The sequence below is a fragment of the Lethenteron reissneri genome, chromosome 25 (genome assembly GCF_015708825.2).
Source record: "Lethenteron reissneri isolate LAM-NWPU_2019-01 chromosome 25, ASM1570882v1, whole genome shotgun sequence".
NCBI classification, from domain to species: domain Eukaryota; kingdom Metazoa; phylum Chordata; class Hyperoartia; order Petromyzontiformes; family Petromyzontidae; genus Lethenteron; species Lethenteron reissneri.
Genome location: NC_083803.1, coordinates 6,114,396 through 6,126,400, shown reverse-complemented (window position 1 = coordinate 6,126,400; position 12,005 = coordinate 6,114,396). Strand labels below are relative to the sequence as shown.

The 12,005-nt window shown below is 40.7% G+C and overlaps 1 protein-coding gene across 2 annotated transcripts in view; it reads left to right on the top strand.

Moving 5' to 3' along the window:
- The window catches only part of SNAP25 (synaptosome associated protein 25), a 44,928-nt gene extending 34,433 nt beyond the window's left edge, over positions 1 to 10,495 (top strand). Inside the window, exons 3-8 of one of the 2 annotated variants that reach the window (XM_061559060.1) lie at positions 798 to 839; positions 2,031 to 2,079; positions 3,819 to 3,936; positions 6,792 to 6,926; positions 7,728 to 7,872; positions 9,220 to 10,495. In XM_061559060.1, the coding sequence (XP_061415044.1) occupies positions 798 to 839; positions 2,031 to 2,079; positions 3,819 to 3,936; positions 6,792 to 6,926; positions 7,728 to 7,872; positions 9,220 to 9,288 (558 nt within the window). In that variant the 3' untranslated portion in view covers positions 9,289 to 10,495. Of the gene's footprint in view, positions 1 to 797; positions 840 to 2,030; positions 2,080 to 3,818; positions 3,937 to 4,112; positions 4,234 to 6,791; positions 6,927 to 7,727; positions 7,873 to 9,219 lie in introns of both variants that reach the window. The other variant, XM_061559059.1, reaches the window with a different exon arrangement.
- Positions 10,496 to 12,005: the final 1,510 nt, after the last annotated feature.

The window sequence follows — 12,005 nt, the reverse complement described above, 5'->3', positions numbered from 1 at the left end:
CTGCTGCGTGATATTTAAAATGTGTGGGCGGTATGATATTTAGTTTTGTTGTGCTCATTATGAGTGTGGCGTTAACATTGGAACATAGCTGGGACAAATGTATTGCACATTGAAAGACAGTCACACATAATGGTTGAATGTTTTTTTGGTGCAATTCGTGCTGATTGTGGTGTGTGTGGAATTGTATGTCTGTGCTATGTGTCTTGCTACAAGCTGGTATTCTGTTGTGCATCATGATGTCTAGGCGTGTCGGTCAGTGTGGGTTGATGAAGATATCTCATTTTGTCTTGCCTCTCACTCAGTATCTCACTGATGATGGGGCCCCAATCCAGGAGAGCACCTTAGGTCCTTATCGGTGTCAAGCTTCATCGTCATGTCGGAGCAGTCACGGGACCTTATGTGAGATGGGGAGGCCTTCATTGAGCAGTGGATAAACCATGGCTGATGATGAACATGAAATATGGCACGAACCACACTCACATTTTTTTCTGCTGCTGTGCTTATGTTCTTTGTTCAGTGTTTGTGTCGCGTATGTTCAGTCTGCGTGGTGTTCTGTGTGCCCAGTCTGTGTGTTGTGCCAGTGGTGTAGCGTGGTCCGCATGAGCGCTGGTGCAAGGAATTAAATCTGGGACCCACTGTCGACTTCTTCCCGCACTTCTTCGTAATGGGGTGCCTGCTCCCCTCTGGCCCTTGGGTCCCGGTGCAGTTGCACTGCCTGCACACTCGATAACGACGTCACTGTGTTGTGAAGTGTGTGCCTATTATGCGATCTGCACGTTGGGTTTTCTGTATTGCAGTCACTGGAAAGTACTCGTCGAATGTTACAGCTGGTGGATGAGGTGAGCCAGCATTTATTCTTCAGCACAGCAAACATCCTTCTTCTTTTGTGGAACTGTATCTAATATTTTCTTAAGGCAGGAACATTTACTCCATGTAATTGTATATGACATATACCAAAGTTTAAAACCGTACCACAAGGAAACCGTGGCAGATACATTTGTGGGGTTTATAATAGAAAGGATTTTTAAAGATTAATGACAGGTAATTCTTGAAGTAATGCAATGTGACTCGAGGTGAATATTTGCATTTAATATGAAAATATAATTTTTACAGCTAATGTTTTTTTTAAAATAAGGGTGAAGCCCTTAATTTGTTATGCTTTGCAACTAATTACATTTCCAGAAATAATTTAAGAGGGTGTAATGGCAGTTGTTTGCCACCTTACACTGTTGAGTAAATTTTATATGTATATATAACAATACAGCTCTTCTCACATTCATGCTCACTTTAAAATCATTGGAATTACAACAGTATAGCATTTATCTTCTTGCTTCTTTCGGTAAAGTCACGTAGAAGGGAAGCACCTGAGGACGGCTTCTTGCGTTGTGGCCGAAACGTCGTGAGAATTATTTTATTATGTTTTATTTTTATTATTTTATTACTTCCCTTCTACGTGACTTTACCGAAAGAACCAAGAGGATGAATCCCTGCAGTCACGAAAGCTTTAAATCGAAGAGTATAGCATTTATTTGATTTTATATTTGGTTCTAATCGAATAAATGATTACATCATTCTGAATCTTCACTCAGCCTGCACTTTACTGAATGCTCACGGTGTCCATAGAGCTGGTACATTTGGAAGCTAATTTCCGGAGACTGGTCATCGAGGCAGCGTTGAAAGGAGCATTCTCAGATTACAACTTCCAATAAAGATCTCACAGTCGGACATCTCAGCTTGCCTTAAAGCTCAAGTGGCAATGCCATGGCGATAATTTGTTTCACTCGAGAGAAATAAAGGGGATTCATGGAGGTGGTGACCCAGTTTTCCTGAGAGAGAAACCACAGAGACCAACCAATAGATCTCACTTTCCAAGCTGGAAGTGACGTTGGGGGTTTAAACATACGGAACGCGCGACATTTCATCCGGGCCGCATGTGGCAATACAGAAGTTGTTTTTAATTAAAAAAAAACATTATGAATCATTCTCATTTATTACCTAAGCTTCTGTCCCTTGTGTTCCTTTTGAATTAGAGCAAAGAAGCTGGCATAAGGACACTGGTAATGCTGGATGAGCAAGGAGGTAAGGCGCTGCGCATTGAGCATGGTGCCAAGACACCTCAATAAGTGTCCAGGAGACCAGGTGTCATTTTTACAAAATAAGTTTAATTGTTTGAAAGGACGAGCGTGCAGTGTGTTGTGAGTGATCTGATTGAACTCTGGACACAGCGAAACCGTGAATATTGTTTTCAATTAAATGGAATGTTTATGTTATCTGGTCCAAAAGTTTACCTCGGTTAGATATGCCATATGTTCACAATGCGTGTATTCTGAAGATGTAATCATGTTATTGACATATATTTAGAGAATCCGTGATTCACACCTGATACAGAGGTAGGGGGCATGACGTAATGTGAGAACGTTACATAAGCCAATTGACATACTCTTTGGTTCTTTCGGTAAAGTCACGTAGGTATAAAATAAAATAAATGTAATCACGACCTTTCGATTGCAACACAATCAATCATCATCAGGTGGGAAAACCACAGCAAGAAAATGTTTTGCTGAAGTTGGAGAGAGATGCTGTGGTAAGAGGTTATATAGGTAAGAGAGGGGGGAGGGGCAAGGGAGGGGGTAGGGGGAGGGGAGCGTTGCGTGGACGCTTGGAGAGGGACGGGGGAAAGTGAGCGGGGCTGGAAGTGGGAGGCTGAACATTTTTCAGCAAAAAAATGTTCTCGCTGTGGTTTTCCCACCTGATAATGATTGCTTGTGTTGCAATCGAAACGTCGGGATTTTATTTATTTTATACCTACGTGACTTTACCGAAATAACCAAAGAGAATGGATCCCTGCAGTCACGAAAACTTCAAACCCAATTGACATGTTATACTTTATATATCTTGAGAGAGTTATTATATATATACGATTCAGTTGACATAATACCTAGTCCAACTATTTTGACCAGAAATCATACATGGCACAGGTATGCTTCCTTATAGGAGGTATTCTGAAACCGCTATATTGGTCAAGACGCTTTTGAAGTACGGAATTATTGAACGTTATAATAACACACTTAATTCGAGATTTGAAGTTTTCGTGACTGCAAGAATCTATACTCTTTGGTTTTTTCGGTAAAGTCACGTAGGTTAAAAGAAAACAAATTAAATCACGACTTGTTGCTGCCTTCAACAAAGGCAATTGCTGAACACATTATTATTTCATTGTGGTTTCTTTTTTTTTTGCCAGGCAGTTATTTTCAGAAATGATTACATTTCCGAAATATTTTCAACCATAAAAAAAGTTTTTTTGGATTATATCGCGTAAATTTATAAATGTGTCATTAAACCCTCCACTACCCGACACAGCCAATTAGTAAGGTTTGACACATAAACAGAGCATGCCAAATCGTTACAAGTACAACACACCGGTGTGTTGGAGAGCAAAGCCACAACGTTGACAATCTGACACCCCGGTGTGCTGTACTAGTAAAACATATTGGCATGTTCCGTTCCGTGACACACCTTACTAATTGGATGTGTCGAGTGGTGGCGGGTTTAACGACACATTTATATATTTACGCGATCTAACCCAAAAACCTGTATTATGGATGATATTCGTCAGCGAAAGCCTACATATTAAAATATTTTCAACTTGTGCTGTTACTTTATTGCCAATACGGTCCTTTAAATTCAATTTTAGTTGTACAGTACTGTACACATATTTGTACACACAGTTGGCAAGAACAAATTTCTATTCGTTTAATATCGTAATATTTGCCCAGCTTGAACGAAATTTTAAGAGTTCCTGCTTATTTCTCTAACAGAACAGCTTGACAAGATTGAGGAAGGCATGGACCAGATCAACAAGGATATGAAGGAGGCCGAGAAAAACTTAACAGATTTAGGGAAATGCTGTGGCCTGTGCGCGTGTCCGTGTGAAAAGTAGGTACTGGCCCACGCCGTCTGAGGGCCGCTGTGCATAATTGTGTGTCACGCTCATCCCGTGCTCTGTCTTTGGCATGCTCTAAGTCTGTTCTTGTGTTTTGGTCTTTTCTTTTCCCCTCTCCACCCTGTGCCCTCAATTTCCCACCTGCACTCATTCAACCATTCTATGTAAGAACAATTGGAGCATACCGAGCAAGGCATGGATGGGATCAATCAGGATATGAAGGAGGCAGAAAAAAACTTGTCGAGTATAGGAAATTGCTGCGGCCTGTGTGCCCTATGCCCTTGTGATAAGTAGGTCTGAGCAGGCGTGATTTGTTATTTAAACCATAAACTAGATGAGTCTAGTTCCGTATCTGCTTTATAGGTCCTTACCATGCCCCCAGACATGTCTTGGCATGCCTGGCCATGCTGGTCTGTAAAGAGAAATATATTTGCATGATAATGTGGGTATACATTAGCATAGAGCTGCTCTACCCCCAAGCTTAAGAGCATGATGTGGCAATACACTGTCATTATCCATGATGCTACACACGTGGTTTGTCATACATGTTACGTTTTATCTTTTATTCTGGAAACCTTTCCATTCCAGTGCGCAGTGCATGATGCGTGACTCTGACAGCTGTCAACAAAATCAGTAAATCGGTCAAATAGGTCAAAATCTAATAATGTTTTATGTCCGTGTGGTGTGCAGCCTATAATGTTATCAAATTAGTTGACATGTATGACAACGCTTCTGTGGAATGCCTGGATTTAACATTCACCATTTGTTACAAAAATATCCTCTTGTGAATATTATGACAATATTGGCATTTGTGGACAATAAAAAACAATAAGATCAGATGTTAGTAGTGTCATTAAACCCACAAAATAACTGCTGACATCACCAAGGCACAGTTTAATGTTGAGTTCGGTTAGACATGTGTGCTTCTCTATAGACCCCTCTCTACTTTGTTGAACATTATTAATGATTACAAATGGTGATTTGTTAATATCAGCGTATTTTTTTGCATTTTAATGCAATGCCCTTGCTGTTAATATGCACAACGTATGTCCTACAATTCTTTAAGTTTGTTGGGAAGGCCATTGCCTCCACAAAGTATGAATACCATCATGAACAACCGTCTCATTTGCTCTTCATGCATGGAAAGACGATATGGGTTGCCACTGAAGTTGCCCTTTTATATCGTCTTGTCTGCAAGTAAGGGCATGCTGGGTTAACCCGCAGCCTGTTGTAAATTACTTAATATTCATCTTTGACTTGTATACTGCATTTACGTATGTATAGTCCCTCACTTCATTTCCACGTTTGCCGTGTATTCTTTTGATCCTGCTTTCAGAACTGTCATTCTTATTTGAAGTGAAACACATTTTAGTTTGGTACTAATTTGTAAATGTACTTGTGGAACTGCAATTTTTCCCAACGTGGTTCCAAAAATAAATAATCTGTAATGCATGATGTTTATATAGCAGTAGACAGAGGTTTTCGTTATTTCAATTTGTGTCTGCAATCCGTAACTACATGTCTACACATATAAACATAATTTCAGCAATGAAAACAAATCAGTTATGCTTCACTTCAAATTGTATCAGCATCACAACTTTGGCTCTTAACTGCAGCTTGCAGTTGCACTAACTCGAGCACTGCATTCCTCGTGTATGGGCGTGCCAGTTTGCTGAATATGCTAATGTCATCATCTTTGTTATTCCCTTAGTAGTTAGCATGGTTTTTTCAACCATGTGTGAGCGCTTAATTAAAGGAAATTCCCTCCACAGAAACTGCAAACTGCTGTTCACACCCTTGCAATGCTGTCCATTGTGTCCGATGTCCCGCGAGTATCATCGGTGTTGTAAAAAGGGTGTTTCTCAGTTTTGTGTGAATTCAACTTTCAGAATCCTCTATTTGAGGTCACTTACAGTCACTTACTCGTCATCCATACCAGAAAATTGGGCAATTTTTTGAGCCAGAGGCTTGGTGTGATGGGGGGACACACCGATTGCATGGTGATTTCTGTGTCCCATCGGCTCAATCTGGCATTTAAGCATATCGGAGGCTCATGGGAGATTAAAGCTCCCCTTTTTGCAGCGTTCGTCACAACACCACTGCCAAGCATTACCTGTCAATTAATTACAATGTTACTCATTTGTCGCCCACTTTACAAAGCTTTTTTCATTTACGAAACCCTCAATACAACAGCCATTTGGACATATTTGGTTTTGTTTGGTTCTGCTTGGTGTAGAACTTTAAAAATAACATTTTCATCTACTTGTTTGGGCTAGGGATCGACAGTCATGCAGTGTAATGTCGATCTGCAAATAATGCAACTGAGAGGATCAAAAGATGTAAGCTAAAAAATGTGCCATCTGTAATGGATCTATTACATTTTCCTTTACTTTGAATGAATTAGTTATGGATAAATATAGGATTTTGAACACGGCTATTCTGTTATTGAGGATGTATACAATAGCCAGTGATGGTTTGAAGTCATTGACAATGTTTTTACCATGAGCTATAAAATCTAATGGCAGGTTTAATTATATTCTTGTTATTTGTCAGCACTTTCCCTTTGTGATTAAGTGGCTCGCTGTATGGTAGTACATCAATACCAAATTAAAACACACGCAAAATTATGATCGTTATAGTCTGGGCAGCTTAATGGTTGCACACGTAACAGACTCGAAATACATAAAACACCCATAAACGACGGTTCAATAATGCAAACACAATATTAACCGGGTTGCACTTGCCAAGTGCAAATCTACAATTCGCAGTCGCAGCAGAATTTTGCATCCGGCGCATCTCTGTCCAGCTGTCTCACGCCCTTTGCGTCACTGCCCCCACCATGAGACAGACTGAAGAACTTTGAGGCAGGTGATGCCTACAAGAAGGCATGGGGGAACAACCAGGATGGAGTTGTGTCCAACCAGCCAGCACACGTCATGGACGAACGGGAGCAGATGGCCTGCAGTGGTGGCTTCATACGCAGGTCAGGTGGCCCTCTTGGTGCAAGTTGTTCACGATCCAGTCGTCACCTTATAACAGGTGCTAGAATACACATAGGGGCACTTTTGCAACACGACATAACACAGAGCATGGTCTGCAAATGATCTAGAAACACTTCTCATTCAGGATTCTTTCTATCATCCCACCCATCTCAGGCCTATATAAGACCTTGTTTCTGTAGCTCTCTCTCTCTCACCTGAAGACGGTTGCTTGTGTTGCGATCGAAACGTCGTGATCTATTAATTCTCTATCTATGTGACTTTACCGAAAGAATCAAAGAGTATGGATTCTATATATGTTCTGGAAAACTTAAACCATGTTTTGCATTTCTCATAGTGATGTTTAACAGGGATATGTCGGTGTTGTGTGAAGTTCTAAAGTCTGAATCTAAGACAATGATTTTGTAAAGTTTTAAAAGTTATTTTCTTCGGTACCATTAAATATAAGTTAGTTTCTTTCTTTATTTTAACAATGATACATTGGCAGCTCTGAATGTGACTGCAAATTAGTCAATATTGCTGAGGTTATTTGTTAATTTTTCATATCCTAGCTTTTTTTACTTATGTTGTTTTGATGAATTAAATCACAACACCGGTATCGTAAATAACACACGAATAAGAAAAATGATCATATTGACTCCTACAATTTATGCCCACATCCCACTGCTTGCCCCTGTCCCCCCGTCCACCTGCCTCCACGTCCCTTCTCGCCTTTTCTCTCATATTGTATATTCTCCTCCTCCTGCACCGTCTCTCCCCCACGCAACGTCAATGTCCCAACACAGGGTGACAAACGACGCGCGGGAGAACGACATGGAGGAGAACCTTGAGCAAGTGAGCGGCATGATCGGCAACCTGCGGCACATGGCCATGGACATGGGCAACGAGATCGACACGCAGAACCGGCAGCTCGGCCGCATCATGGAGAAGGTAACACTGGTCAACAAAAAAACACACATTTTTCTGGCCTGGACTTTTGCAGCTGTTTTAGACTAATTTCAGGGTGCTGATTCAAAAATCTGATCTCAGATTTGCTCTATCACATCTCATTTCTATGCTATCGGCATACCCCATTTTCATTGATTTTACCCAAAATTAACTCTGTCACTTATGATTGCAAGTTGTTGCGAGTCAGTGACTGCTTTAGTGTTAAAATATGGTGCTGTGTTTTTAGGATAGTGTGTTTATAATATAATTTTATGTAGATATTCACATTTATTTAATATTTTTCTTCTGCAGTTTTTATTGAAAATGCAATATTTCATATCTCAAAAACCTGATGTGATAGACATAAACTGATGCCAGATTTGGAATCAGCACCCCAAAATTGACTTAATACCGTTGGAAAACCTTATGCCAGAAAAAGTGTGTTGACCAGTGTAATCGACAAGGACAGATTTCCCACCCGTGTAGCCTACATAGGTTGTTGGGGTATATGTCAGCGTGCACCTATGAAGGCCGGCACGCTGCACAAGGGGCTGGTGTGTCCAGCACAATGCCTGACCCCCTTTGTCTCCCCAGTGCTGATGTTTAGATATCACACCAGATACTCATTTCATGCTGAGTCGACCGAGGGGAGGTCCAAAACTTGTTCATACAGTCATCACTGATGTTGGATAAATTGAACTGAGGTGCGAGCAGCTCGTGACTGTTACTCAGCAACCAAAATAAAGATGCGTTTATCTCCTTGTGATTTTGTTTTATTGCTGGTCCAGCTCGAAGTGTAATGCAATGTAGTCATTTAATGATAACATTGCCATCTTCTGGGAATACTTTTTGTTGGCACGCAAGCCTGACTTGTTAATTTATTCTGTATGTTAATTTAAGCTCACACCTTTGACGACTAATATCTTAGTTTTCATTATTTCGGGAATTCTTTCATCTTAATTTCGGTGAGGTGAGGGCCCGTTGAGACTTTTATGAGTGGATATTTGGGTCTCAAAGTAATGCAGGACACGTGTAAAGCAAATTGAAATGGTATTACAAAACTCATATGAAAATGAAATATTCAACATAAAAAAATTGGTTCTTGTTTAAGAATAAGATAATTCCATTAAGATACCATTTGGATTGCATGAGGTATGTTTGAAAAGTATTTTATCATCAGCAGCAGCAGCCATCGTCAATCCACTTATGAATGAATGTGTCTCCAAGCCGCTATCTCTCAGGATCCTGCAATGTTCAAAGACACTTTAATGTGATTGCTAATTCTTTAAAAGGCCATCCTTAGCATATGGCAGCTCCTTGTTAATGAGAACTGTCTGATTGTGCTTGTAGGCGGACTCGAACAAGGCACGCATCGACGATGCCAACCAGCGTGCCACCAAGATCCTGGGAAGTGGTTAAGATCCACGCCTGCAACATAATGATCATGTGACCAGACGGGACTGCTTCAGCCAGATGAAGACACACAATAACATATCTCTGCACCTGGCCAGGAAAAATGCTCTCAACATACGTGAGGCAGTCAAAATACTTTATTAACGAGAAGTGAAAAAATAAGTTTTTCAATCAGTTGCTAGGATTACCTTGTTTTGAGATCCCATCTTTATGCAATAATGATATACAGTGTGATCCGTGTATAGATGCCCCATTGATTTGTCATGGTCCGCTTACTTTAATCTCAACAGGTGATTGAATATTGTGAAAGTGATGGCTTCATATCTCACAGAGGAAAGTGTTAACATATTACAAAATTGTATTAACAGGTGGGTGGGACATATGTGTGGGTATCAATAAAAGGATAACCTTATATAACATGATAAGTGGATGGTTATGAAAGATCACCGAATCAGAAGAGGGATTCATGTGACTTTGGAGGTGAGTTTAATCTTGTATCTACTGTGTCTCGTTTTGAAAACTTTTTGGCTGCTTCCTCATATAATACAAATATACAAACATTACCTGTTGAAAACACCAACTAAAACATTCAATTGATTTGCTTCCACTTAACACATCATGAAGAATTAAGATATTTCACAACTGGAAGGATGAATTGAGTAATGCCCAGTAAACATGCAAAGTTGGACCACCGTTTGGCATGTGGTTGGAACCGTTAGCCAACGTTGGCCCAACGTTCAATGTTTATTGGGTGTTTATAGTATTTGAAAGAATATGAAAACGTTATGGTAATGTATAGCTATTTGTCAATCAACTGCTTGATGAAGGCCTCCCCATGCCATATTGTTCATGGTGGTTGACTGACAACAGTAGCCCATGTTGGTAAGTGCGGGATTAGTGAAGGAGATGCCCAGGGCTGGTTTAGATGTCATTAGCCACTGATGTTAGCCGTTAACGGGAATCGAACATAAAATACTGGGTTGTTCATAGTGCAGTGCGGTCAACACTGCACCGTCACTCAGTCTCATGAATGTGTGTGGTGTAACTCTTCCACATGACGTACTTCCTTGCCACTGTCCTTGATAGTTTTCCAGCTTCGTTAACACATTCCTGCGGAGGGAGCTGGTAGTAACGTTGAGTTGCTCAGTCAATGGCCAGGGTCAACGGCGGCGTGGTGTATTCCGCAAATATGCCCGACTGTGAGGGCGGGCACAAGCCGGCGTGAATAGGTTAAACGTTGAGTTTTATAAGGGCACCACGGGGTGACCAGCCCCTCCCCTCCCCACCCTACCCCACCCCTCCTACCCCCCACCCAGCTACCCACCCACCCTCCCCACCCAGCCCCTCCCCACCCCACCCTCCCCACCCGACCCCACCCCACCCTCCCCACCCACCCCACCCAGCCCCTCCCTGCACGACGGACACAATAATCCCCTGTGGGCTGGTGTAACCAGGAGGTTCCTACCAGTAAAAACAGGTGTATAGGTTATGACATAGCACTGCAAGAATGTATAAAGCCAAGCTGTTATTCTTGCAATGTATGTTTTCTAATCCTGTAGATTTTATTTTTAGTTTAAAAGGTAAATTAGATTTTTTTTTCTAAATATATTTCACCTCGGCCAGTACTTTGGCATAATCAAATTGACTGTAAAAATTTGTCTCCAAGAACTATATACGGTGTTTATTATAGACCCCCACACCCCCCTCCCATTAAGAGTCTTGGACATTGACAGTCTTGGACAATGTGAATAAACACAGTTTTTTTTAAATGTCAATTAGAAACCTGGTGAATAAAGTAAGTTTCACGCAACGTGTGATGTCGCGGGTCGAAAATTACCTTTTACATCTGCTAAAATTATGTATTTATTACAGTATAGATGCACTCCGCTGTAAAAATACGTTTTTAGAAAATCATATGTTGTCCAAATTGCCTCGAAAACGTAATAACACGTGGGACGAGTGTGCGCATCTACCATCAAACACTTGCTACTCATTTACGTCTTGAAGAATGTGGAACATTTTTTTGAGTAATCTGCTTTATACTGCAATGGCACATCTTTTAAATCTTAGAAGGCACAGCCAAAGCTAAAATTACAGCACAGGGTATCTATCTCTCACTTGTTAAACGTGCATCTGCACTCGCTCACATCAGAGGGTGAGTGGAGTTGATCTTATTCAGTATAATATTCATTCATCACAGCTTAATCTTAGCCAGTGCACCCTCGATAACTTAGCAGCACACGCTGGACTCATAATAAGTAATATTTAAAAACAACTTTTTTTTAAAACACGCTTTTATTAAATGTACTAGTAATGGCAGAACTCCAAGAAGTGGCCCCGAAGCTTGCCATAACGCAAGGGACGTGGCCAATTACAGCCAACGTCAGTTGACCGTGGACAATCAGACCCAAGCCGAAACATAACATATGAAAAATAATGTTTAAAAATATAGATTTTTTATGATAGAATATAGTATTGTCGTCAGTATGACATAAATATACCAAGTTTGCAGTTGATACCACATTGGGAAGTGGGTTAAAATTGAGTTGCAAGATTTGAGGATACAACGATGACAACAATAACAACAGAGTGAGTTAAAAGAAAGCATGTGATAATAAAAAAAAGTGTGCATTGCGAATGCAATTTAATAGGTTACTGACAACGCAGAACCCTGTTAATGATTCAACTGAAGCTGATATAGGCGAAATTTGGTTAAGTTGTGA